This window comes from Rhinolophus ferrumequinum, chromosome 3, assembly GCF_004115265.2.
Source record: "Rhinolophus ferrumequinum isolate MPI-CBG mRhiFer1 chromosome 3, mRhiFer1_v1.p, whole genome shotgun sequence".
NCBI lineage: Eukaryota > Metazoa > Chordata > Mammalia > Chiroptera > Rhinolophidae > Rhinolophus > Rhinolophus ferrumequinum.
Genome location: NC_046286.1, coordinates 54,982,925 through 55,008,024, shown reverse-complemented (window position 1 = coordinate 55,008,024; position 25,100 = coordinate 54,982,925). Strand labels below are relative to the sequence as shown.

At 45.1% G+C, this 25,100-nt stretch overlaps 1 protein-coding gene across 1 annotated transcript in view; it reads left to right on the top strand.

Moving 5' to 3' along the window:
• The window catches only part of SIM1 (SIM bHLH transcription factor 1), a 68,523-nt gene that overhangs the window by 5,934 nt on the left and 37,489 nt on the right, over positions 1 to 25,100 (top strand). The window contains exons 3-9 of the mRNA XM_033103021.1: positions 5,065 to 5,147; positions 8,561 to 8,650; positions 9,476 to 9,584; positions 9,716 to 9,801; positions 10,494 to 10,693; positions 10,911 to 11,017; positions 11,750 to 11,897. Of these exons, the coding sequence (XP_032958912.1) occupies positions 5,065 to 5,147; positions 8,561 to 8,650; positions 9,476 to 9,584; positions 9,716 to 9,801; positions 10,494 to 10,693; positions 10,911 to 11,017; positions 11,750 to 11,897 (823 nt within the window). The remainder of the gene's footprint in view (positions 1 to 5,064; positions 5,148 to 8,560; positions 8,651 to 9,475; positions 9,585 to 9,715; positions 9,802 to 10,493; positions 10,694 to 10,910; positions 11,018 to 11,749; positions 11,898 to 25,100) is intronic.

The window sequence follows — 25,100 nt, the reverse complement described above, 5'->3', positions numbered from 1 at the left end:
CGGTGTCTCTGATCTCGGAATTCAAATTTTTGTTGAGTAGGGGGAGGAGAATCTTTTTAATTATTTAGCGATGGGGCCTGCTAATCAGAAAGTACTAAAACCATGTTTGAGAACTGCGGAGCAAACCCTCTTCGCAGGTAACCAGCCCCATTGGGCAGGCAGCTCCTGCGCGAAGTCGTTCGATCTCGGTGGCTCTGACCTGACTAGGGATAGCAACGTTGTCGAAGCCTGTAGGGCGCCCTGGGCACTGGCCGAAGCACGCCGAGGGGAGAAGCACGTTGTCGAGGCCGACCCGCCAGGTCCGCGCGGTGTGGCCCATTCTCTCCCGGCGGCCGCAGCAGCAGACCCTGCCCGCCGTCGCTGTGGTGGCCGCAGCGGAGGGTGCGCTGGCTCGCGACCACCGCACAGTGTCTCCTCACTCTCCGCACAGGTCTCTGCTCGCCCAGGGTTCGAGGACGTCTCCCCGCGCCTACCCGGTGCGCGCGCCGTCCCTCATGCTGCCCGGGCCACTGTCCCAAGGACCGGCCGTCGTCTAACCCTTAAGACGAGATCCCGCCCAAGCCGGCCGTTTTGCAGCCGTTGGAGTGCAGATGGCCAAGTAAAACCGCCGTGGGATGCGCATGAGACGCGTGGCAGCCCCGTCGGTCTCGCCTGCGCCTGCTTTTGGGACCGTGGCAACGCCCCGCCCGGCCACACTCGAAGGCCCAGCGTCCTGCGGACACCGCTTGACCCTTTTCAGCCGCCACGCAGGGCACTCTTGTCAACTCCGCGTGCATTTTTGTCCCACAGTTTTGTTGGAACCTGGCTGAACCCCACCTATCCCTGGTTCCTGCAGTTTCGCATTCTCTCGCGATGGGTTCGGGCACCGAAAGCCAGCTTGGTGAGCAGGCTCTGTCCCAACCGGACAGCCCTGAGCAAGAGCAAGACGAGGGCGCAGAGAGAGTCTCCACCTCAGATGTACACTAACTTTAGTGGATTCCCCAGGCGCCGGCGGGGGTGCCCGAGGCAGACAGGATAGGGCAGGGCACACAGTGCCCTGCCGAGTGCAGACACACCAAGTGAGGTCCAGGCTGCTGAGCAGGACAGAGCCTGGCCACGCGGGGCCACCGACGCCCTTGGGAGGTCGGCCACACCCGCCAGGTGGCCGAACAGGGCGGTGAGTGAGGCGGGCCCCAGCGCCAGACGTGGGGGTCGGTGCGTCTACGTAGGTGCGCGAAGGATCCTAGTCAGTCACCGCTCCAGGAGCTCGATCACGGCTAAGGGCGCCAAATCTTGGTCGGTCTCTGCCCTAGAGAGCGCAGCCTCAGAGGCTCCCGGAGCCCTAAGGCCACTTGGTTGCTGGGCCCAGGGAAAGGCTTGGACAGTGCGCACTCAGCGAGGAAACCAGGCCCTGCGGAAAACCCAGGTGACTGAGACAAGTCCCTCCGGAACTCGAAGTTAGGAGCGCGGTCTTGGAAGGCATTTCCCGCCTCAGTCACCAAGTTGTGGTCAGGTCATAGGACAGCTCCTTCGGCCCCCACTACGTTGCCTAAAAGGCATATAACGATCCATCCGGGAGATGAAGGTTCCCGGGAAGGGCTATAAGAAGGACACATTTCTATTGAGATATAGTGTTTGTTTATTTAAAAGAAACCGCACCAAAAACCCCAGTAGGGAGCTTTTCTCTTCCTCCTCTTCCTGTCTGAGTGAAGGAGGCGATGATGCTGGGTCTGTAATCTATATTTTGTCAAGAGTATGAAATTCATTCCGAAGGAAAAGCTCGATCAATTTATTTTTGCTGCTTGCAATAACACAGCTGGATGATGCTTTGAGCTCACGCTAGACTGGGGCTCATCATTCATTCGCCAAGAACGGGACTAAATTGTGCCTGTGGGATTAGGTCAATTTTAGTGGATCTACTTCGCCTCATTTGGTTACTAATTGGTTTCTTGTTTTATAAATCGAAATCTCATTTTCAGGAAATTACAAAACCCGTGCAGTCAGTCCATTGAGGTAATCCTTGGGTCAGGGGGTATTTAAATGGAAATGGCTCCACTGCTCACCGAGGGTAAAGCAACAGTGAAACTTCGCCCGGCTTTTCACATGAAATGTGAGCCAGCCCTTTAGATCCATAATAGATACATCCCTTGTAATACTACTTATGTAAATATGATAAACCAGACTTTAAGGGAAGAGGGGGGCGGGGAAAAGCAAAATTTATCTGCTAAGGTTAATGTAGCATATCTTGGAAATCTTCCAAAATAGATTATGTTTTCCTTTGTCTTCGGCCACTTTAGCTGGGGAAAATCCTTTTGTCTAAAACCCGATTTAGTTATCGCCTCCCTCACAGAGCTCCTTTTCTCCTTTGCAAAACCCTGTTCCCTCGGCCTCGCCGAATTACAAGAGAATCTTTAGATCTTGTTCCCACTGTAATCCTGCCGCAAAGGGAGCTGGTTTCCTCCTCATTTTAAACAGACAATCAAAGGATTTGCGAATTTTCTGCGGTAGGTCAAGTGCAGAAACGAAATCTCAGCTTACCCCGCTCGCCAACTGAAACTGGGTGCGGGAGCACGTCACCGCAGGCAGGAGGTGAGGAGGTGCGGGGAGAGGGGTCTCGGACCCAATCCCGGATTTTCGGAGGCGGAACAAATGACCCGGTTTCAGGAGGTGTCCTGAGCAGGCTAAAAGGCAAGCTCAGCCCTACCGGTAGTATTAGGTCACGAAAGCCCCGCAGGTAGACGAGGGCAGCCAGTCCCTTATAAAACATTAACCCAGACAAAAATCGTGTGACAGAGATTTCGACCTGGAACAAAAAGAGAAGGCAATGCTCGGTGAAAGCAAAAGGTTTCTTAAAAGGTCGGGGGAGGGGGTGGTGCAGGAGAGAGCGAGGGAGGCCCCTGTTAACCTGTGCCGGCCGGCTGTTCATTAACCTGCAGGAAAGCCTTATTTTCCCCGGGTAGGCGCATACTAATGAGGCCGCAACCTGAGACAGACAGCCTGAGCGGGCGCCGGGAGTTCGGAACCAGTACTTAACCCCAGCCCAGCTTGGGGGATTTTCAGACGATTCGGGTCGGGAGGCCGATCCCGAGCGTCTTCTAGACGCTTTGGGGGACCTTCATAATTTTAGAATAAAGATATTTGTTGGCCCCAAGCGTAGGCTTTGCACCCTGAGGAAGACCTGATTCCAGACGTAACGCGGCCTCGGTCAGCCCCGCTCCCCGGGGAGCGCTCCGGCCCCTCGATCCCGCCAAGCTTTGGGCTTTCAAGCTTCGCCTGGGCCCAGACGTCCAAGGGCCAGCGGCATCCGTGTCCCCGGCTCTCCCAGCAGGATCCTTTTCCCTTTTCTCGTTTCCTCAGTGCGGCCTCCATAGCCAACCCCGCCCGCCACTTCTTCATGGTGGGTATGTGTGAGCGGGGATGAAAAAATGAGCACATTGTGTCGGAAACCGAGGAGGATAGCTTGGCTGGGACGGGAGGCGCGAAGGGAAGGTGACTAGGCAAAGGGGTGTGTACAGACAGCTGTGGTGGAGGCCCTCCCGAAAGGTCCAGGAGGACATCAGGGCTCGGGGCAGTGGAGCCACTCCGGGGAGGGAGCCTGGGGCGGGCTAAAGAGGCAGAAGGGGTTGACCAGACGCGAGGGAGGGAGAGAAGTCCCGGCGCGGGCGGGGAGCATCAGTGTTTGCAGAGCGGTGGGGAAATCGTTAGATTTATTTAGATGTGCAAACACACAGAAAGACCCGATTTGAGCTTAAGGGGCGCTCACGGTTACTCGTTACCAGGGTTTTGATCGTTTGCTTAGGAAGCAGCTCCTGGCCAACACATTTTAAGAGTCCCACTCCATGTTTTATTCTGAAAGACCAGCCCCCAACCCCACACTACAATGCAAGTGTGTTTGTCATTGTGTACTTCATAGTGATTTGCCCCGTACCCAGTAAATCAGTAAAGCACCCCCTCCAATTCTGGTCATGTTAAATTTTGTTTAATGATGTAAGCATTAAATAGTTTACCTAGTTAAATTAATTACAACAGCCACCATACGTAGTTTAATAAGGGTAGGGCAAATTTCCTCTCCTTTATTTTTCGTTTTATTTCTGCAAACAGGTACTATAACAGGCTCCATATTAATTTTTAAAAAAACTAGCCATGGGTATCCTGAGAATTTTATTTTTTAGGCAACACGGGAAAAATGGTTTGTGGTAAAGCCTGGAAAGATCTTAACGTGGTAGCATCAAAGAGAAGAAAGATGATACCTGGAAAGTAGAGAAATAGAATAATTCTCTACATCCAGAAGATCATGAAAATATTACTAGAACGGTGTTAGCACCTGAAAGTAGCTGACTTCAGAAAAGCCTGTGAGGGTTTTTTTTGGGGGGGGGGATTGGGGGTGGAGAGTTGAGGTTAGGACGTGTCCGCGGAGGCTAGGAGGGAAAAGGCAGAAGGAAGAAGGATTGGGCCGGGATGTTGCTGGAAGCCATGGCAAGCAAACGGATTTTTCCGAAGGGGATTAAAGTCAGAGGCCCAGGGGAGGAAAATGGCTGGAGAGCCCCGCAGCCAATCAGAAAGCCCACCAGGAACCAGCTGGACCTGGCCCGCTGCCACAGGTCACTCTCGGCGGGCCGCGACATTCACTGGATGTGTGGACATCCTCGACCACGTGATAAGGATGATGATGAAACTTTGGGTGAGAAATAGTGTCCCTCACCCCTCTAAACACACTAGTGAATCTGCACAATATTTATCTCTGGGGTGCAGTGTCGAGGGTCCCTTCAGGCAAGGCTGTCCCCAAACTCGGCCACTTGGGGTCCTGCTACAAGAACAGTTAGCCAGGCCCTGCCCTCCCTGAGAAGCTGAGGCCCTTCTGGGAGAGGGAGTCTGACCTCTGTTCAACCCTTTAGAGGCTGAGAGGTCAGGGCCAAAATTTACTCGCTCCCATCCTTCGCCGTCCAGGGGTGAGATGGGGATGGGGAGCCCCAATCGTATCCGGTCGTGTGTGTGAGCTTGAGTGTATAACATAAGCGCGAGACTACTCTCACTGCTAGCCGGGTCGAAGTCCCATCAGTAAAGGATGTCTCTGTGTGTCCACAGGGCTCGGCGAGGCCTGGGGCCATTCGAGTCGGACCAGCCCCTTGGACAACGTTGGCCGTGAATTGGGCTCGCATCTGCTCCAGGTACTGGCGCGGGTCTCCGGCGGCTCATATCCTGGGAGAGTCCGGGTGCCTGACCCCTCGCCTGGCTTCTTGTTTCCCAGAAAAATGGGATCCGGCCCGGACGTAGCCCTCCCGCAGCCATCTATAGTTTCTCCAAAGTTAAAAGGTTTAGCTCAACCTCGCTGGGTACGGAGGGCAGGCAGGGCGCTTGGAGAGAGAGAGGGAGGGAAGGTGACAATCGGCACACTGGGTTTGGAAGGAAGCCCGGCAAGGCCCCAATCAGAACGTCTGAACCCAGGGAGGGGGCGCCATTTGACACCATTCGGAGCGCCCCCACGCTAAGCTGACGAGGCCAGGCTGCAAAACCGTCCGAAATGAAGGATTTACACAGGAAATAAGGGGAATCTGGTAGAAATGCCCGTCAATGCTTTAAGCCCACACATTCCGGATCCAGCTGCGTCTGCAACTCGTTTCATCTCGTCTCTGTAGTTCCCGGGCTCTCTCCTCTCTCTCCACACGCCCTCACCCCAGGCCAGCCCAGGCTGTGTACAGACCCTCCTGCACACATACACCGCCCCAGGTAATGAGTTTATCCAGTGTGCAGGCACCCATTACCGCACTGTTTGCAATGTACACCGTTTTAAATTGCCCGTTGCCCGCTTAAGTCGCCTAGCAAATATTTAAAATAGTGAAACTCCCGGTGGCATTTTTAGGCTTGACACTTGTCTCCCACCCTGCATCCCTTTGTTACTCAAGCCCACCGTGGGTTCCTTACGGAGGCGCCTCAAACCTAAGCAGGCAGCAGGGGGGAACCTGAGCAGGTTGTCCCTGGTGGGCCAGGTCTTAGCAGCATCCCAAGGCAGGAGTGCGGCGGCATTTCCTGTTCCCCGCTACCCAGTCCCTCCCTCAATCGCAGGGGCCAGAGACTTTCCTTTCATAGATTAGAGAAAGGCCTTGTTCGAGTATTCCCTCACAGGCCTGGCCTCCATACCTCTGAATTTAACTGGAAAGGTACTGCCCCTCCTTCTCAGGGACAACTTCATCAGTTGTCTCTCAACAACTGACCCCCACCCCCCAACCCCAGTCTTGCCATATTACCAGTTAATTTCCCTCATCAATACAAACAAGAGAACAAAACCCAAACAAGCCCTTTCCGTTTCTGGCTCTGGCCCAGTCTTTTCCTCTTCTTTATCCCAACTTCTCACAGGAGTTAATTACACTCTTAATTTCCATCACTCACCAGGCAGCATGCATTCCCACACCTCTGCAGTCTGGCATCTCTCCCAGCCCATGTGCTCTGCGAGGCTCCACCACATTTTGATATGCAGCATAAAATGTTCATCTCTTATCCTACCTTATCTCATTCATTCCACAAATGTAGCTGGGCCAACTGTGTGCCTCACCAAAAACGCTGCCTTTATGGAGTTTACATTCTAAGGAGAATAGGCCTTGCAAACTCACACAGGTGCACTGCGTAGTGTAACAGGTGGTGTAGGTGCTGTGGAGAAAAATAAGAAGGGAAGGAGAAGGGCTGTGTTTGAGAGGTGCCATTTAAAATGGGAACGATGGCAGAGGACCTCACTAAGAAGATGACATTTGGGCCTGATGGAGGTGACATTTCTTACTTGACATTCTCCCTCTCCCTTGCTTTCTAAACTAGCACACTTTCCTGGATTCTTCTCCCTCTCTGCCTGTTCCTCTGGTTTCCCCACCACTGTCTGGCTGTAAATGCTGGCGTTTTCCCAATGTTCCAGCTTTATTTCTCCTCTCACAGCTTCAAGACCTCCTGCGTGATATCAGCCAGTATCACCACCTCAACCCCTCTCCCCACCTTTGCATGACTCCAGCTGGTTTCTCCAGACACCCCTTCTGAGCTCCAGACCTTTATTTCCTAGTGCCAGCTGGATACATCCAAATGGAAATCTGCATACACCTGAAGGCTAGCATCTCCAAGACAAGAACTCATTATCATCTTCTTCCAGACTTCCAGTCCTACAAAAAAACTCACCACGCTTCCCTCAGTTTTCAGTCTTGGTTGATGACATTACCCTCTACTCAATTACATTGCATTGAGTCTCAGCTTCTCTTTCTGCCACCATAAACTCGACAGCCAGAACCATCTTTGACTTGGACTCTTCTTCCTCTCTATCCCCCTGGGGACCACTCAAGTTCAGGCTTGACCATCTTTGATCTCCTTATCTCCATTCGTTCCTTCTGTAGATGGCTGTCCACACTCTGCCAGGAAAACAAAAACAAAAACAAAAACAATACACATCTAAGCATGCCATTCCCCTGCTTAGAAACCTGCTGGAACCCTGATGCCTACAGGTGCATCTCTGAGTTCCTCATATTGACATCTCAAACTCTCCCCAAGCCAGCACTGGTGCACCCCCTCAGCTCTACTCTGGTCCACCCAAATCATCACACCTGAATATACCACACCTGTCCTCCCCCAGTCCCCACATTTGCCACACCAACCCTTCCGCCTAGGATGCCCTCCCTTCTTTCTCCAGTTCAAGCTTCCTCTTCAAGGCTCTGCTCAAACATCTCCTCTAAGGCCACTCTAATTCTTCCCCATGCCTTCGGCCACTCAGCCTCTGGGCCCCCACAACACTATATTCAGCTATGTGGTCTTCACATCTGTCTTTAGGCCACTGCTGGACTTCCAGCTCCTCAAGAGCAGGATCCAACTCATTCTTATGTCTCTATTGCCTTGACTGAAGCCTCATTCACAGAGATAAAGGGACAGTGAAAGTCTAAGACTTTTCTTCATGGAGAGCCTGTCAGTTTGATACATCAGTGTAAATATACACACACCACACTATAGCACTACTCTGTGGACTTGCTGCTCAGAAAGCCTCTCATCTTGTAAATCCCCCTCCCAGACTCAGAGCACTGGCCAGCTGCCTTCTGTTTATAACTTTCAGACTGCAGCCCTGTCACATCACCCAGTACCTGTTATTTCCCAAACCCTGCTAGTACTTTTTCCATTATAGGATGCTACCACTATGGAGTCCTCCCAGACTGCCATAGGAAACCTCTGATTCTTTCAGTGATCGTTACCCCAAGAACCTAACCCATCTCTTTTAGCAGGTTGTGATCCCCCTCCCCAGAATGTTTGCATGTGTATGTTACAGGTATGTCTGCTTTGTCCATTTCAGTGGATCCTGAATCTTGGAGGGCAAGTAGCCTTGTCCATCAGTTCTTCTGGATCTATTCCAGTGTGCTGCATTTCCCAGATGCTTACAAATGTGGAATGAACGAAAGAGGCACTCTTGTGGCTAGGCTTCTGTGCCCTATTTCCTGCCAGCCCCTCTTTACTCCACTTCTCTGTACTTCTGGCTGAGCATTTCTAACTTCTGCCCCCACTCCCAACCCAATTTGTCCCCATGGCTCAGAGAGCCCACCATTCAACTCTGTTTCTATCTCCCCAGACCCTGGATGGTTTCATCTTTGTGGTGGCCCCAGATGGGAAGATCATGTACATTTCGGAGACAGCCTCAGTCCACCTGGGACTTTCTCAGGTAGGTGAGTGGTCCACACCTCCAGCCTTCAGTGTTTACAGCCAGAGTTGGAGGCAGGAGGTGAGGGATATGAGGGCTTTCTCAAAGGTTTGATATGTGCATTTCTGGGACTGGAAACATTCCAGCTGGCAGGAGGTCTGGATCTCTCCCTTTCTTCTACCTTTAGCTTCCAACCCAAGCCCAAACCTTGGAGACCTTTATGAGTCCCTATAAGCTGGACAGCATGGGAAGTGGGTTTCATACTTATGTCTTCACCAGAACATTACCAGGGAGCTACTACTATTACTATTAGGTCGATGCGAAAATTAATCTGGGGAACGTAATTTAGTGGTTACCAGAGGGTAAGGGGGTTGGGGGGTGGGAGATGAGGGTAAGGGGGATCAAATACATGGTGATGGAAGGGGAACTGACTCTGGGTGGTGAACACACAGTGTAATTTATGGATGATGTGATACAGAATTGCACACCTGAAATCTATGTAATTTTACTAACAATTGTCACCCCAATAAATTTAAAAAATAAAATTAAAAAAAAAGAATTAGAGATGTAATTACAAAAAAAGTAATTGTGGTTTAAAAGATAAAAATAATTGCAAAAACCGCAATTACTTTTGCACCAGCCCTAATATAATCACTATTAGTTCTTTTCATAGATAAAGAAACCGAGGCTTACAGAGGCTGCAATAGGTAACCTGCGTAGCAGACCTGGAATTAGAATTCAGGGCCAAACTCTATAGAGTTTTGGCTCCTGTCCTCACAGTCCTGTGGACCCCCTGGCTCAATCTTCCCCCTTGCCTCGGAGACGGTAATACCTTCCTCTTTATAGGTAGAACTGACCGGGAACAGCATTTACGAATACATCCACCCCGCGGACCACGACGAGATGACAGCGGTGCTCACGGCCCATCAGCCCTACCACTCTCACTTTGTCCAGGGTAAGGCAGACGCGTGCCTGTGTCACTTGGGCCGATTGCAGTCCGCTTGTGGCTTTCCCCCAATTAGCCCTGACAGAGACCGTGGCGTGACGGCTCACTCTCACGTGCTGCCCTCCGCTCCTCTCTCCTAGAGTACGAGATCGAGCGGTCCTTCTTTCTGAGGATGAAGTGCGTCTTGGCCAAGAGGAACGCCGGCCTCACCTGCGGCGGCTACAAGGTGCCTGACGGAGAGGGAAGATCCACGCCTCGTGGCGGCCGTGGCCACCTAACCCGGTGTAGGCGAAGGGGGCAGGACAAGAGGCGAGGGCGGCACGCGGGAACGTTCCTGCAGCCTGAGCGGCCTAAGGGCGTCCCCCGCACACGTCAACGCGCCGCCCGAGAGGGCGCATCAACACCTGGGGACTACGTTTTAAGACTAAGTCTTACTGGGTCTGGCCTCTGGAGCTCTTAATCTGGGGCTCACAATGGGCCTTAGGGACGTGTCAAGAGTCTGAAATGGTCAGTCGCTTCGGTGAATTCGTGGGGTTTACTCATGGCTCCAGATTCTAACCCTCAGAGAGGTTCAGAACCGGAGAGGTTCGTTGCTTTGGGTCAAATCCGTGGTTCTCCTGTTTAATGAGATTAAACAAGTAGGCTCCAGGGCCCCGCTTCGCGATTCGGATGCATTAGGGTTGGCAGGGCCCAGGTCTCCGTATTTTTCACAAGCCTGCAGGTGAGTTCAGTGAGGCAGTACGGTCATTTCCTTGAGACACCTTAGAGCACCAATAACTGTGGGCACCTGAGAGCGGGGGCGTGGCCCACAAGGCGTTGGCGGTGGAGTTGAGACTCAAGATTTCGATTCCTTCCCCACTCCTTTGGGAGGCTTCCTGAATGAGTGGCTGAGTCTCAACCCCTCACCCTCCGCCGCAGGTCATTCATTGCAGCGGCTACCTGAAGATCCGCCAGTACAGCCTGGACATGTCTCCCTTCGATGGCTGCTACCAGAACGTGGGCCTGGTGGCCGTGGGCCACTCGCTGCCGCCCAGCGCTGTCACGGAGATCAAGCTGCATAGCAACATGTTCATGTTCCGCGCCAGCCTGGACATGAAGCTCATCTTCCTGGACTCCAGGTGGGCGGCCAGGGCGGGGAAAAGGCCCATCCGTAGCAGGAGGGCAGTCCTGCCCAGTGACTGGGACCTCCTCGTGTACTTTCGGCGTCCATTTTGCAGACGAGGCGACTAATCGAACCCTACGAATTGAGGGTGGGCACCCAGGTCTGAGATGGCTGTGTGGGGTGGGGGGAAACCCTACACCCCGCTCTCATTCCGCGGGGATTGCTCTCGGCAGAGTGGCGGAGCTGACGGGGTACGAACCTCAGGACCTGATTGAGAAGACTCTGTACCACCACGTGCACGGCTGCGACACTTTCCACCTGCGCTGCGCCCACCACCTGTGTAAGGAGCCACCCTGCTCGGCAGCCGCACAACCCAGGCGCGTCCCCAGAGTACGGGGTGGGGGTCGGGGGAGAAAAGAGGGCGTGATTTAAGTCCCCAGCCAGCAAACAGGTTGGAGCCCTTGCGGTCGGGTAGTGGTAATAGGTGAGGTCCTGTGAGCTGCTGCTGCAGCACAGGGTCCTACCTTGTTTTTCTAACATCAGAGGGCCCACACAGGTGGAGGGAGCGTTTCGTTGTTTCCGCTCGAAATGCCCCGGGGAGGAGTTTTATTCGCCTATGGATATGCTGACCCCTCCGCCCCACATTCCCTACAAACCTTAGTAAAGGTGGGAAGAAAAACCGGGGCTAACCCACTTGGCTCACGCGCATTGAGCCATATCACTCGCTTGGCTTTTCCCAATGCTTTGCTTTGATCTTAATCTCCCGGGACCCCGAACGTTAGAGTGGGAGTGTGTTGCCCAAACCCTACCCTTTGCAGTTAGAAAATCGAATGGGCGGGGTCCTCCAATTTAAAGTGTCCCTCCTTTTGCTAATCTTGAGGGACCGAGGACTCGAAGCAAATGAACAGGAAAAGCAATTCGTTTGTGAAGCTGCGTGTTGTCTCTCCCCCCAACCTGGGCGCGATTTAATTAGGGCCCATAGGGGATCCGCACTCGCACCTCCAGGGGTTACATCTGGTGCGGATCAGGAGAGAGCTCGTTCACCACCAGCTGCCTTCTGTCTCTCCATTAGTGCTGGTGAAGGGGCAGGTGACCACCAAGTACTACAGGTTCCTGGCGAAGCACGGCGGCTGGGTATGGGTGCAGAGCTATGCGACCATCGTGCACAACAGCCGCTCGTCCAGGCCACACTGTATCGTCAGTGTCAACTATGTTCTCACGTGAGTGCAAGTCCGGGACCCCTTCGCTTACACCAGGCGACACTGGTCTCCACGAGGGTGCAGGTGGTAGGCGCCGGCCGCGGCATAGGCGGGCCTGGGGTCCAATGGGGACGCTGGTTTTGACTCCCAGTGCTGCCTGCTTTGGGAAGCGGCAGCTTGAGCACTTTCATCTTTATGAAGAGGTCTCCTTCGTTATATTCTAGAGAAAGACTTAGGAGTCTTCCCATCCACAGTCCATATTTACTTTTTACTCTCTCTCTTTTAACCTTTTAAGCGAACTCTGCATTAAATAAAACTTAATGCGGCATAAAGGAAAAAAATGAGAGAGAAAGGAAAGGGTCCAACGTACGGAGCCATTTATGGATAACAAACAGGACATCTGTTTCACTTTTTCAAATCTGGGTTTGAAGTTCTTAATTTTAAACAGAGTCTCCAATCAAAGTTAAGAGTTCTGAGAGAGTGATTTTCCCCCTGAACCACAAAGGGGGTTTAAGTGACCAAGAGGGTCTGACTTTTACCTCCAGAAAGCAAAGGGACCCAAGCTAGTGCTGGAAGTTTGGGCCTGCGCCCAGGCCCGTGCGTGTCGTTTGGCTGCATCATTGGGTGAGGAGCCGGCCTCGCTGTGCGACCTGCGGATGCAGCTGGCTAGGCGGCCAAGGCAGCCGCATTTAAGTTATATTCTTTCTAGAAACAATAATCGTGTGGTCCTGCAGGCTGATCACGTGGCCTAGTGTGCAGCTTGTGAAGAAAGCACGTTCTGTACAATGTTTGTGAAAGTCAAAATGTTGAAGCCTTTATGAAGAGCCCTTTTGTGTGCACAGTTGCCTTTTTTCCTTTTTTTTTTTTTTGGTTTTCTTTTCTTTTTTTTTTAAAGTTGAAATTCTTGTGATTTTAGGGCACCTCAGGCGTTATTTACTTTGGAAGAGTTGACACACCAGGTACTTAGTAGAAATGCTATTTTGACATTAGGAAGTTGGCTAAGGGGTGCTTTTTGTAATCAGACTATATATAGGTGATGAGGACTGGATTCATTCCATGTTCTTTTAAATTGCCAAATTAAAAATGTAGTAGTTGGAAATATTATGCTTGGCAATAATATTATTTACTTTGTGACCTGTTTAATAGGAAATTTAATTTCAATAGACTTGGAGAATGAATTTAGATAAGAATTCAGCACTCAAGAATAATAGCTGGTTATTAAGAAGAATCATTTTTTTTATTGTAGTAAACAGTGTTAAAATAAATATTAGGATTCTGTAATAGCCCAAAGACTGTGGATTTTAATACAGAGCAGAAAACAGCAATATTTTGAGTATCATGAAACAAAGCCATCTATTTTATGAATGCAGTTTTTCATATTATTAAAATCAACATAAGCGAAAATGACAAATCATAATTCATAAATAAGCCACTTTGTGAAGCATAAGTATTAAAGAGTGAAAAATTATGTCTGCTTACCATGGAAAGGAAATGGACATTCTTTAAGAAGGTGCTTTGTATGTCTGAGACATCACAAGCATTATACATATACTCTGTTCTCTGGTGGGTGCCTGTGGTTAGTAATCATTTTTTATCAAACAGCAGGGTATATAGTCACACAGACCCATATAAATGATCAGAATGCAGGTTAGACCTCCCAATGGGTAAACTTAATTTATGTTTGGCATCATTTTGAAATATTCTGTTTTGTTTTCCAGTGGATAAGTGTATTTTCTTTCTTCTGTTGACTCTGTCATTCTTCACTTTACACACTTCTTCAGAGCTGCAGGATTAGGCTACCAAGTTTACATCAGATTAAAAAGATGTAATGAGGATAAATGATTTACAGAAGGAAAAATAGCATGGCACACATTTTCCTGAATGTTTTATACCTCTAAATGAAAATAGAAATAAACACAGACGCACACAAAATGAAAAGCTGAAATTGATTACCCTTTTATGAGGCTCAGCTCCAATTCTTTGTATAAAACTTCTGGACATTTTTTATAGCTGCAAATGTGGAAACTGCCTTAGATAAAATGTCATCAAGTGGCTCTGTGTGTGTTGACAGGATTTTCATAATGAACAGGTTGCAGTTTGTTTGATGTGTATATCACACATCTGGCTGGAAGTTACTAATTTACATTGTCTTAGCAAATTAAATAGATGGCTATTGATTCTCTATGGTAGCAGTGAACTACCACATACATTTGTTTTCAGGGTTAGTTCTCTATGAAGCCTGAGAAGAAGTGAATTCTTTCCAAATACACCACCTCAAACAACGTACTTAAAAACCACAAGCCACCCCCCACCCCTGCCCCGGCAAATAATTTGACAGGCCAGATGTTTTCCAAATTTAGACATTTTAATAGCATACATTTTGAAGGGATTTTCATGTCATGAAAGTAGAGAGAATTTTAAATAAGCGTTCATCAAATAAAGGTGTGACATTTTGGTGGAAGTCACATAAGCTTATTTTTCTACTTTCTTGATGGTAAATTTATTGTTGAAGTTAAAATATGCCTAGAAAAATTACTCAATATTATGTAACAAAAGCAATGATGAATAGAAATTTTCAGTAACCTTGTTTTAATCAGCGGCTGCAACAGCAAATAGGAATTTTAGAGGTAGGTGGTGTATGCCCTGATGCTTTACTGGCTTTTGTATGACCACCATACAAAATGTTGATGTTCTGAAATTCTGGAGAGGAGAGTAGGAAGACACTATGATTAAATTTTAAAATTCTCTTAGTTTTTCTCTGGGTCCTTGAGGTTCCCTAAAGCTTCCATAGCTCTTCATTAAAACTAAAAAATCCCCCCCAAACAAGCAAACAAACAAAAACCCAAAACCAAAACCTCAAATCAGTAACCAACTACCCCCCAAAACCCATTAGAAATCCCAAACAGAAAACCTGACAGTTGATGATTTTTTATAAGACACACATGCCCTGTGAGCTTTATGTGCCACATTAAAAAAAAAAAAAATCTCTCTTACAAATGACAAAATCTTTCTTATAGGCTTTGCAATAAGTGTTAAGTATGGCAGGCCCTGCTCCCTGACTATTTTCAAGAGGATATGAGAATGGAGCTAGTGTCTAGTAACAGTGAATGTTGGGGGAAGTCCAGAAAAGTATGGAAGGGAAAAGGAAAGCCTACTTTGTAACACCTAAGTAATTTTCGAGAATTCACATTTCCTTGAGTTTGTTTAATTAGTGGTATTCATTACTACCGTGTTTCCCCGAAAATAAGACCTAGCTGGACCATCAGCTCTAATACGTCTTTTGGAGCAAAAATTAATATAAGACCCGGTCTTATTTTAATATAAGACCCGGTCTTATTTTAATATAATATAAGACCAGGTATAATATCATATAATATAATACCGGGTATAATATAATATAATAGCGGGTCTTATATTAATTTTTGCTTCAAAAGATGCATTACAGCTGATGGTCTGGCTAGGTCTTATTTTCGGGGAAACACGGTAATAACCAGTTCAGAGAGAAAACATTACTTAAGTGAAGAAAATTGACAATGTGGAACATCCAATAAACAACAAAAAAGTAATTTCTAGAAAAATGAAGAGTTTTGATCCTCTCTGTGTTTCTAAACTTCATATGTTTTAAAAATAAAACTTTCTAAAATCTACTTTTAAGGATAAACCAATGAAGTGCAAAAATCCAATCTTAAAATATTTTAAAACATGAGTTTTTCAAACATATAAAATGTTGAAACAATAGTATAATGAATATCCATACATATATCACCTGTAATATAAACCATATTTGCTTTTATGTAAAAAAATTTCTCTACCTATGTGTGTCTATTTGAATATGCATTTTTCTCCACTGAATCATTTAAAAGTAAGCTACAGATATTATGATACTTCATCCTTAAATAATATTTTCCTACACAGTCACTGTACCATTTATGATGGCACATTTAAAATGTTCAAAATTACTGTGTGTCGAAGGTTGAAAAAATATACATGAGAGCTAGTTTATTGACTCCATTAAAAACAATCTGTTACTCATCAAGTACTCACTGATGTGTGACCTCAGTAAGGCTGCTTGATAGACAATATTTTGTGAGGGGACTTCTATAGGATATAGTTGTAAATGTTAGTGTATTTTAAATTTGAATTCTCTAATGAGAATTTCAAGCTAATACAATTCTGATATTTTGCCTGGAAAGTAAAAGAAAGAGAAGATTTTAAGAGTGATTTGGTTAGTTTGGAGTCAGATAGATTTAATATCGTCAACATTTTTTGTTGGTAAAGAAGACGTCTCTGCTTGTTTATCTCCTAACTTTAGGATGGTCCACCATTTTAGTGGACAATCGCACATACTGTTTTAGAGAGATTCACTGAACACATAGAAAGAAGTAATTTTCTGTGTTAAAATTTCTATGTCAGTGTTGTAAAAAGCCGACTAGAGACAATTTACATTAGTGGTCCACATAACACTTGCTATCTGCTAAATAACCCTTTTGGATTTGTAGAAAATCCAAATGCCAAAGGAGACATACTTCCTTCATGTAAAAGAAAAAAACAGGTTCTCTACATTTTAATTATTTCAGGTCTCATAATTTTTGTTCTTTGCACAAAACCACTGTAATTCTCACAATTAAAAGGGTTTTTAAGTATTAACATATTCTGTGAATATAAAACTTTACATATCCTTACTATAAAGCAGCAAACATCAAAATATGCTCATATTAGTTTGCTCTTTCAAGTATAATGATGGTGAATTAATTTTGGCATTTAAAATTTTTTAAATTAAAGGTCCAGTGCTGTTATTGTTACTGCTAGTAGGACATTTTAGAAAATCCTTTTAATAACTTGACCAATAGTATGTATAATTATGGAAATAGATTTTATTTTCCTGATTAGCAAAACCACTCTTTTATATTATAAATAAAGTCAAATGAAACGCCTTTTGACTTAAGCTACAGCAAATATAAAATAATTTACTCTTAGGCCTTAGATCTATGGAGGCGCTTGTTGCATAGATTTTTCAATTATGAAAAAAAAAATGTTTCATTCACCTAAGTCCACATACACTTCTGTAAGGGCGTGACTTGTAATAAAGGGTTAATGAAAAAATATCATGTACTAATGTATACCCATGAATTAGATTTGATTCTTAATTGTTTTTTATCTTTATCATGATAATATTGAACATCAAAACCCCAGTTATCCTTTTCAAATGATCTTTTATGTGACTGAATCATTACAGAAACAAATTGAAGACACATTTGTATTAATAGTAATTTATAACAACCAAAACTATTAATAGTAATTAATAGTAATTTTGTAACTACCAAACACTTTATTAAAAGAAAGAACTGGGAGATTTAGTCTGTTTTATAAGACATAACACAAGTAGTTGTTTAAATAATCTTATCTTTCATACACTTTTCACTTATTGTAATTTTTTATCAAAATGATCTGTATTTAGCTTTGAATTCATTATTTATGCTCAAATTTTGTGTTTTTTTTTCTCTTTTACAAATGCCAAGTGCCTTTTCTTTCAAAGTGCTGTCATATTTGTTATCAAATTAGCTCTGTTGATACCTCTGTGAAGTGGTTGGGGCAGGGATCACATTCCCCATTTTCCAGGTGAGGAAACTGAGGTCAGATACGCTGAGTAAGTGACGAAGTCAGGATTAAAGCCTGGGGAACCAACTCTGTATGGGGAGAGTCTCTGTACAGGGTGAAAGTCAGGGGTGGTTGTAGGGAAAAAAATGTCTGGGAGAGAGAGATGGACTTAAATGACTAAAGTCTGTAATATTCAGCCCACCCAACTCCTGGGCTTTCATCTGATCTCATAATGGAAGATTAAAAAGCTGCCTTGTTTCTCCTTCACAGGTATGTACAGATATTGACAATTTAGAGGTTTAAATTTAGCAGTGCTATCTTCTCAGTGATATTCAATTCAGAATAGATCTATTTTTCCCCTTATGTTTCACCAAGGACACTTTCTTTTTGTAAGGAAAAAATGAGGCCTACAAACATTTTAGTTTTTTACTGAATTGCTTGCCTTTAGATTACATAGATACATTATTGCTGTTACTAATTTTTTTCATTTCTGCAACTAGAGTTAATATTTTATGTTCTTGTTAAACAAAAGTGTTAAAACAAATGTCAGCTGGCAAGCCATGCTATCCTTTTTATTAGATGAGGCACGAATTATCTCCTGTGGCAGTGGGATTATTTCCTACATAGTGTGTGTGTCCGTGTTATTGGGTGGGGATACAGAGTTAGCCCTTTTTTGTTTTTGATGGAGAATGGCAAGAAAGGTTGTCCCCTGGGACTCTGGGGATAGAGAGCTTCCCCGCATACTCTGGGCAGGTATGTCATCCTCTGGCCCCTTGGCAGTGCTGCTGCCCAGCTGCTTTCCTCTCCACAGGCCTCTCTGGCCGCCACCCCTCCCTTGTTGTTGTCCCGACCTGGAGGGCACTGACTCACAGGACCTCCTCTTTAGTTCCTGGGTGGAGGCCACTTGTGTGTGCTAAATGACCAGGCTGACTGCTATTCTCTGGCTTTCTCTGAGCCCAGCTGTGGGGAGGGAAAAGGTTCTGCTCTTTGAGTAACATGGATCATTACCTTATTTGAAGGCAGGGATCTATACATTATTGTGATTGGATGGGCAAATTCAAATGAGGCTTTCCTTAGACTCCTGAAAAGCATGATTTTGTCTTCTTACTTAGTCTGTTCACATGGTGAACACTTATGTTTGGTACAAGGTGTGTGTGTGTGTGTGTGTGTGTGTGTGTGTGTGTGTGTGTGTATGGTGGATTATGTATGTTGATAATTTAGTAAAAGCCTGCTATTAAAATTATATTGATAATTTAGTAAAAGGCTAGATTATGTATATTGCTAATTTAGTGAAAGGCTGCTTTTAGTAAAAGGCTGAAAATAAGACCTACCTGGAAAATAAGCCCTAGCATGGTTTCTCAGAATGACATCCCCTGAACATAAGCCCTAATGCATCTTTTGGAGCAAACCTTAATATAAGACCCGGTCTTATTTTCGGGGAAACACGGATGATACTTTCCCCTTATTCAGTGCTTTCTCTCAGTTCTCTGTTCTCATTGGCTTGTGACGTCATTCCAGATGAGCAGGTGGTGAAAGAAAAGTCATCTGGATTGAAGTGCTGGTGTCTGTGTTTAAGCCGCCATGCAGAAAGGATTGGTTGGAGTTTAGAGGCAACCTGAAATACCTGAGTGCTTATCCATAGAGGAATTTAACATTCCGCCTTGTCTGAAGGAGTAACTTCTCACTACTTCCTTTCCCCTACCTCAGGCATTCCAGGTTCCAGGAAGGTGGCAGAGGAGAGCGCTGGCCCATTGTGACTGCAGGGCTTGAGGGGGATGAGAAGGAAACTTACTTTTGTGGGACATTGACAACGTTTGGGGTCTGGCTGAGTTTAAGCCATCTGTTTACCATCTGTGACTTTTACTCTGGGAAGTTATATTGCAGTAGGATCATGATTTTGTCTTTATAAAAACCAACAGCATCATTCGAAGAAACCTGCCAGGGAAAGGCGTGGGCTTTGGTGTGTCAGACAGATCTGGGTTTGAATATTCTTTGCTGTATAATAACTGTGAGACTTTGAGCACGGTTCTACTCCCTTGATGCTTTGTTTCCCCATCTGTGACTTAGGGACATTTGTGTCCAACTTTTAAGGATTGATGGGGATTAAATGAGATAATGTATATATAGCACAGTGCCTGGCAGAAAGAAATGCTCAAAATTCGTAACTATTGTTCTTAGTACTTGTCAGTTATGTGGTATCAACTGAAATACTTTGGAAGGGGATGAATATTTCTCTCTTTAACTTGAATTTCTAAATCCTCAAATCCACAAATTTAAATGTTTATTTTCATTCCCTTCCCCTGTCCCTCAACACACATACCTTCAAGTATTGTGCTCTTTGGGTGTGGTGGTTTCTACAGTTGCGTTAAGCTCACCGTGTTTTTCACTGCTATTACTGTGTACTTCAAAACGAGCTGAGATTTCTGCTTACACAGTAAGCCAGCATTTAACATGTGCCTTATTTTTGTCACACAAGAGGGAAGTCTTTTACCTGGTGGAATGGTACTTTATAGGGAAAAAGAATGTTCTAAGAAACTAAGCTTTTATCGGATTTCCAAGGTTAATTTAGTTGGAATCAGTGCTCTGTCAACTTTACCAATGTCAGTAATTACAATTTAAAGTGACTGAAACATGCAACACTGGCATTTTTGGTGGTGTTCAATGAAGCCTGTGTATATTCCCCATTACTCTATGTGAACTGGGAATGGTTATATCACCAGTGTCTCACAGAGTATAGCAAATTGCAATGATTTATTACATGAGTACATGAAACAGAAATCTTGGCATCTCTCAAGTAGTTTACAATTTTGTTGGCAAGATAGAAGCGTTCCATTTAAATATTTAAGAACTCAGATTAGCACAGTTTAAAATGATATGGTCCACTGGCACTGTTTGCTGAGGGTACAGAATTCAAAGGAGCTTGACATGAGGGTGAAGCTATCAGAGAAGTAGAATTTTATGGGTTGGAAGCAGAGGTAGAGTCTCTTGAGATAGAATAGGGACTTATACATATTTGTCCCATTGTCCTTTTTCCATAAGTATTCCTTGAAACACAATTAGATTCAACGGTGCTTGTCTCACTGCTCTCGTCTATGCATAAGCTGGATTTTCCTTCCTTCTTTACCCTCAATTTTTTTGTTGGAACTGAGGATGTTCCACCAGGATTGGAAAGCCCTACTTTCCCTAGGGCTGTTAACTTTCCTAAATTAATACCGATATTTCTTCAACATGTTCACCTGACTTTAAGAATACCTATGTTTTTTAGTATCTAGGCACAGAACACAGTTTTTAAAGTTTGAAGGGATGTCAGTATTCTGAACTGCATATAAAACTCTTATTGAAATGAATACATAGTGACACCATATGTATAATGGTTGTATTTTAAAAACTAGTGATACCATATGTATAATGGTTGTATTTTAAAAACTATTTGTAGAAAGCAAATGCGAGGTATACAGAAAGATGATGAATACTGGCGGATGGAAGAGAGGGAGGTGCAGATACCTAAACAGCTGGTTCCAGATTTGCAGGACCAGAAGGTCTCCCCAGCGCTGCGCTTCACATCGTAATCCTACTGTTAGTAGCATACGATGCCGCCTATGCTTCTTAGTGAGATGTTTCAAACCCTGATAAACATAGGGATGTAGTACAAGGTATTTGAAAAATATGTTATGAAATGAGATCTCACTACATTTTATTATGCAACGTAACATATTAGTTAAGAGCTTGAACTCTGGGTCTATTGCCTGAATCCTATTGCTGTCACTCATGGGCTCTGTGATTGTGGACAAATTGCTTAATTTCACTGTCTCTCAATTTTTTTTTTAAATCTGTGAAATGTCGGTGATAATATCCACCTAATAGAGTCATTATAAACATTAAATGAGATAATGTGGGAGGTTCTTGGCACTATGCTGCACACAAAGGAACATCGAGGAAATGTGAATTATTAGGATGGTTGTTTCAGTGAAATGCAATAAAATAATTTTTGTCCTGCCAATACACACAAAATCAATATCTTTGAGTCTCTGGGCCGAAGGAGGGAATGTATGAGTACTAGGAAGGCAGAGGGTTTTCCAGAAATGAGAAATCAGCAATGATTCTGCTATATTGGGAAAGAATTATTAGATCCTTCTTTAGTTGGTTAGGACTAGTAAGTAGATCTTTAAGCATTCATGAATTATTTATTGAGCACCTATCATGTGTTAGGCACTGTGCCAAGTCCTGGGGATATCAAAATGTGTAAGGCAGTATCTTCAAGAAGAAGAAATAAGCACAAGTCTCAGCTGCATCTTAGCCTGACTTCCCTGTAGGCTTGCTCACGACTGAGATTCCTTCCTGGAGGGAAGTACCGCCACTCACAATCAGAAAGAAGAGAGCCCGATGTGGCTAGGTACTGCTTATTGACCCCTTGGGGAATAAGTCTGCAGGTGTGTTCAGACTCCCCTCTTATTAAATGGTGGGGTGGGGGTGGAGTCAGTGGCAGAAGCTGGGCCCCTGGGGAGTGTGTGTGTGTGTGTGAGTGTGAGTGTGTGTGTGTGTTGAAGGAGATTATGACTGGCAGCAAAGTGACTGCCTGCAGGCTAAGGAGTCCAACTTTAACTCACCAGGACAACATTGTCCAGGGCACGTCCCGTGTATCTCATTACCTCAGCCAGAGAGAGCAGTTGTGTTTGAGGGATGCTGAGGTGACTTTTTTTTTTTTTTTTTTTTTGTGAATGGGATTTTTTAATATTTTGGAGGTTGACTTCTAATAGGATTATGAATCTCAGCACATTTTGAAATTGAAGAATCACTCTAGATTCAGAATAGTTTTGCAGACTTATTACATTTTTTAGAATGTTTCTTGTTATATCAGGTTTTGGGTTTTTTTTTTTGTTTGTTTGTTTGTTTGCTTTCTTTCTCTTTTATTCTTCTTTTTTAAATGTTTCTTTTGTAAGGGTTAATTCCCAGGCATTGCTGCTCTGCCTTGGAGAGACTGGAAGATGACTGTCAGCTCCAAGCTGAAGGAGGGATGGGAAGATGCTCTGTTTGTTGCTATACTTAGAAAGGATGGGGAGTAAGAAGGACTCACATTTGAGGACCTTTTACTTTGTACCAGCGGCTTAGAGCAGCCAAGAGACTTAGCCAATGCAACACAGCTAAAGAGTAGGCATACCAACCACAGCCAGGACTCCAGTGCCCATCCAATTTTCTCTTTGGCACGCTGTCTTTAAGCTGGCAACATTGAACTAGGGTAAACCATATGAAATTGCCATTTTTATGTATTAAAATAGTCCAATATTGGCAAGATCATATGAGTGCACTGAATATTTAGCAAGTAGTGTGACATTTTGCAGAGATTTTGCAAAGGTCTGTAGATAGTTTACTCTCTTGTCCAATATGGGGTCTCCATAAAGTGACATAGTTGCTTCACAATTTGGGTGTACTTGGAACCTAGTCAGCTGCCATGTAATATGCTCACCCCCAAGGCCTGACCCTATCTCCCCTTCACCAATTTGGTCATCAACGGTTATGACAGTTTCACAAAACAGCAATTGGTAAGCATCACGCATAGAACATTATTTTATTTAGAACATCTAATATTTTACTAGGATTCAAATGGGAGCTTCTGTCTTTACCAGAAGGATATTTTCCCTTTGATTGATTGCTAAATGGATAGAGCCTGTAAAAGGATCTTTTTTTTTCTTCCCCAGGGATTTCTTGTTCAAACAGAATTTGTTGTATCCACATCAGTAAAGCCTTGCTAATATGGGCTGCTGGCCAGATTGCGAAAATAGCCTCATTATATTGAACTGGATGTCATAATGGTACCCATTAAGGTGGGATTCTCCCTGTGTTTGTACTTTTTAAACCCAAGTCCCTTGCCACTTTTTACATCTCTCAGAGAATAGCAACATTCTTTGGTAATGCAATCTGAGAATGTGTTGTCGCTTGCCTCTTCCTACTGAAAACCATTACAAAAATAGGATCCTTGGTTCTGAGCATTTTCAGCGGTTTGTGGTTAGTTGCTGCTCTTCAGTCATTCATTTTACACTTTGTGCTCATAATGACTGGAATGTGTTCTGGTGGCTGAAGGTAAGGACCCATGAGATTTACTTCTTTTAACAATCCCATTAATTGATATTGGTGTCCAAATATATGACAGGAAAAGAGCAGCTTTTATTCCTTTTCTCAGAATGAATCAAATGCAGCACAAGGCTTTTCATTTTAATTTTTGTAAGTTGTTAAGAGACTAATCGTGTTGGAGGTCACAGCATTTCTATTAGCTGTTGAAATCTTACTGTAGTCCTGGTGAAGTGAAATATTTGTTGTACTGGATTTGGGTAATGGACCCCTGCAGAGTTACAGCTCAGGAATGCTGGAAGGCTGAAGCTGTAAGGAGGACAGAGTGGGTGTCAATTTTATTTCTCCAATTAGAGCAGTTAAAGCACTAGCAAAGTGCAGAGTAGCATTTTATTGTGAGTGCTAATTGAAAACCAGGGGAAAATATTTAGAGACGCTACATGGCATTTTACATTATAAGATCTTTTCTATTTGTGTCTCTTCTCGGTCAGCTCAATAGGACCTTCATTATAAACAAATCTCTTCATTAGAATCAGCTTAATTTCTGTTGCTGTAATTAAGTGGAGGGTAAAAAATATTGCAGAGTGTAGTCCTTTCTAGGGCCAACTGGGGATGCTTTTTGCATTCATTCAGCAAGTATTTCCCCAGTGCCTACTCTATGCCACGCTTTGTGGTAGGGCTATGGTGTGACCAAGACAGACAAGGTCCCTACCCTCATGGAGCATAAATTTTAGTGGGAAGAAACAGATAGTACTTACAAACAAATAAATATGTTGTATAATGTTAGGAAATTAAAGGGGGGAGGAGAAGCAGCCCCATGAGATGGGAATGGTCAAGGAAGGCCTCTATGAAGATGCCTGAATGAAGGGAGGGAGGCAGCCATGTTGAGACCTGCACGGAGAGCGCTCCCAGCAGTGGGCAAAGGCCCTGAGGAGGAAACCAGCTTGGCAGGTTGATGAACAAAGCCTGTCACTGTGGCTGGAGTAGAGAATGTCAGGGGGAGAATAGAAGGTGCTGATGCCAGGATAGGAGACTCAGATCATGTGGGGTCTTGAAGGCTTTGGGAAGCCATTGGAGAGTTGTGAGCAAAGGCATGGCATCAGCTAATTTAAGCTATGAAAGATCATTCTGGCTGGTGTGGAGAATAGGCTTTGGAGAGGGTGGAGGATAGAGGCAGAGAGGTAAGTTGGGAAATGATTATAATTGCCTAGGTGAAGGAAGATAATGGCTGGAAAGAGGGAGGGAGTGAAAAGTCAGATTTAGGATATATTTTGAAGATATACCATTGGGGTTTGCAGATGGATTGGATATGAGTAGGGGGAAAAATTAGGAGCCAAGAACGGCATCTAGGATTTTAGCCTGAGCAATTTAGGTGAATGATGGGAAGGGATTGATTTGTATAGGGTAACAATTAGGGATATGTGTGGGCATGTTTACTCTGAGATGCCTGTCATTCATTAGAATGGAAGTGTCAGGTGGATGGTTGGATCTAGGAGTCTGTGGAGTGAGGAGTCTGTGCTGGAGACTTATGGAATTTAAAGCCAGCCAAGTGGATGAGAT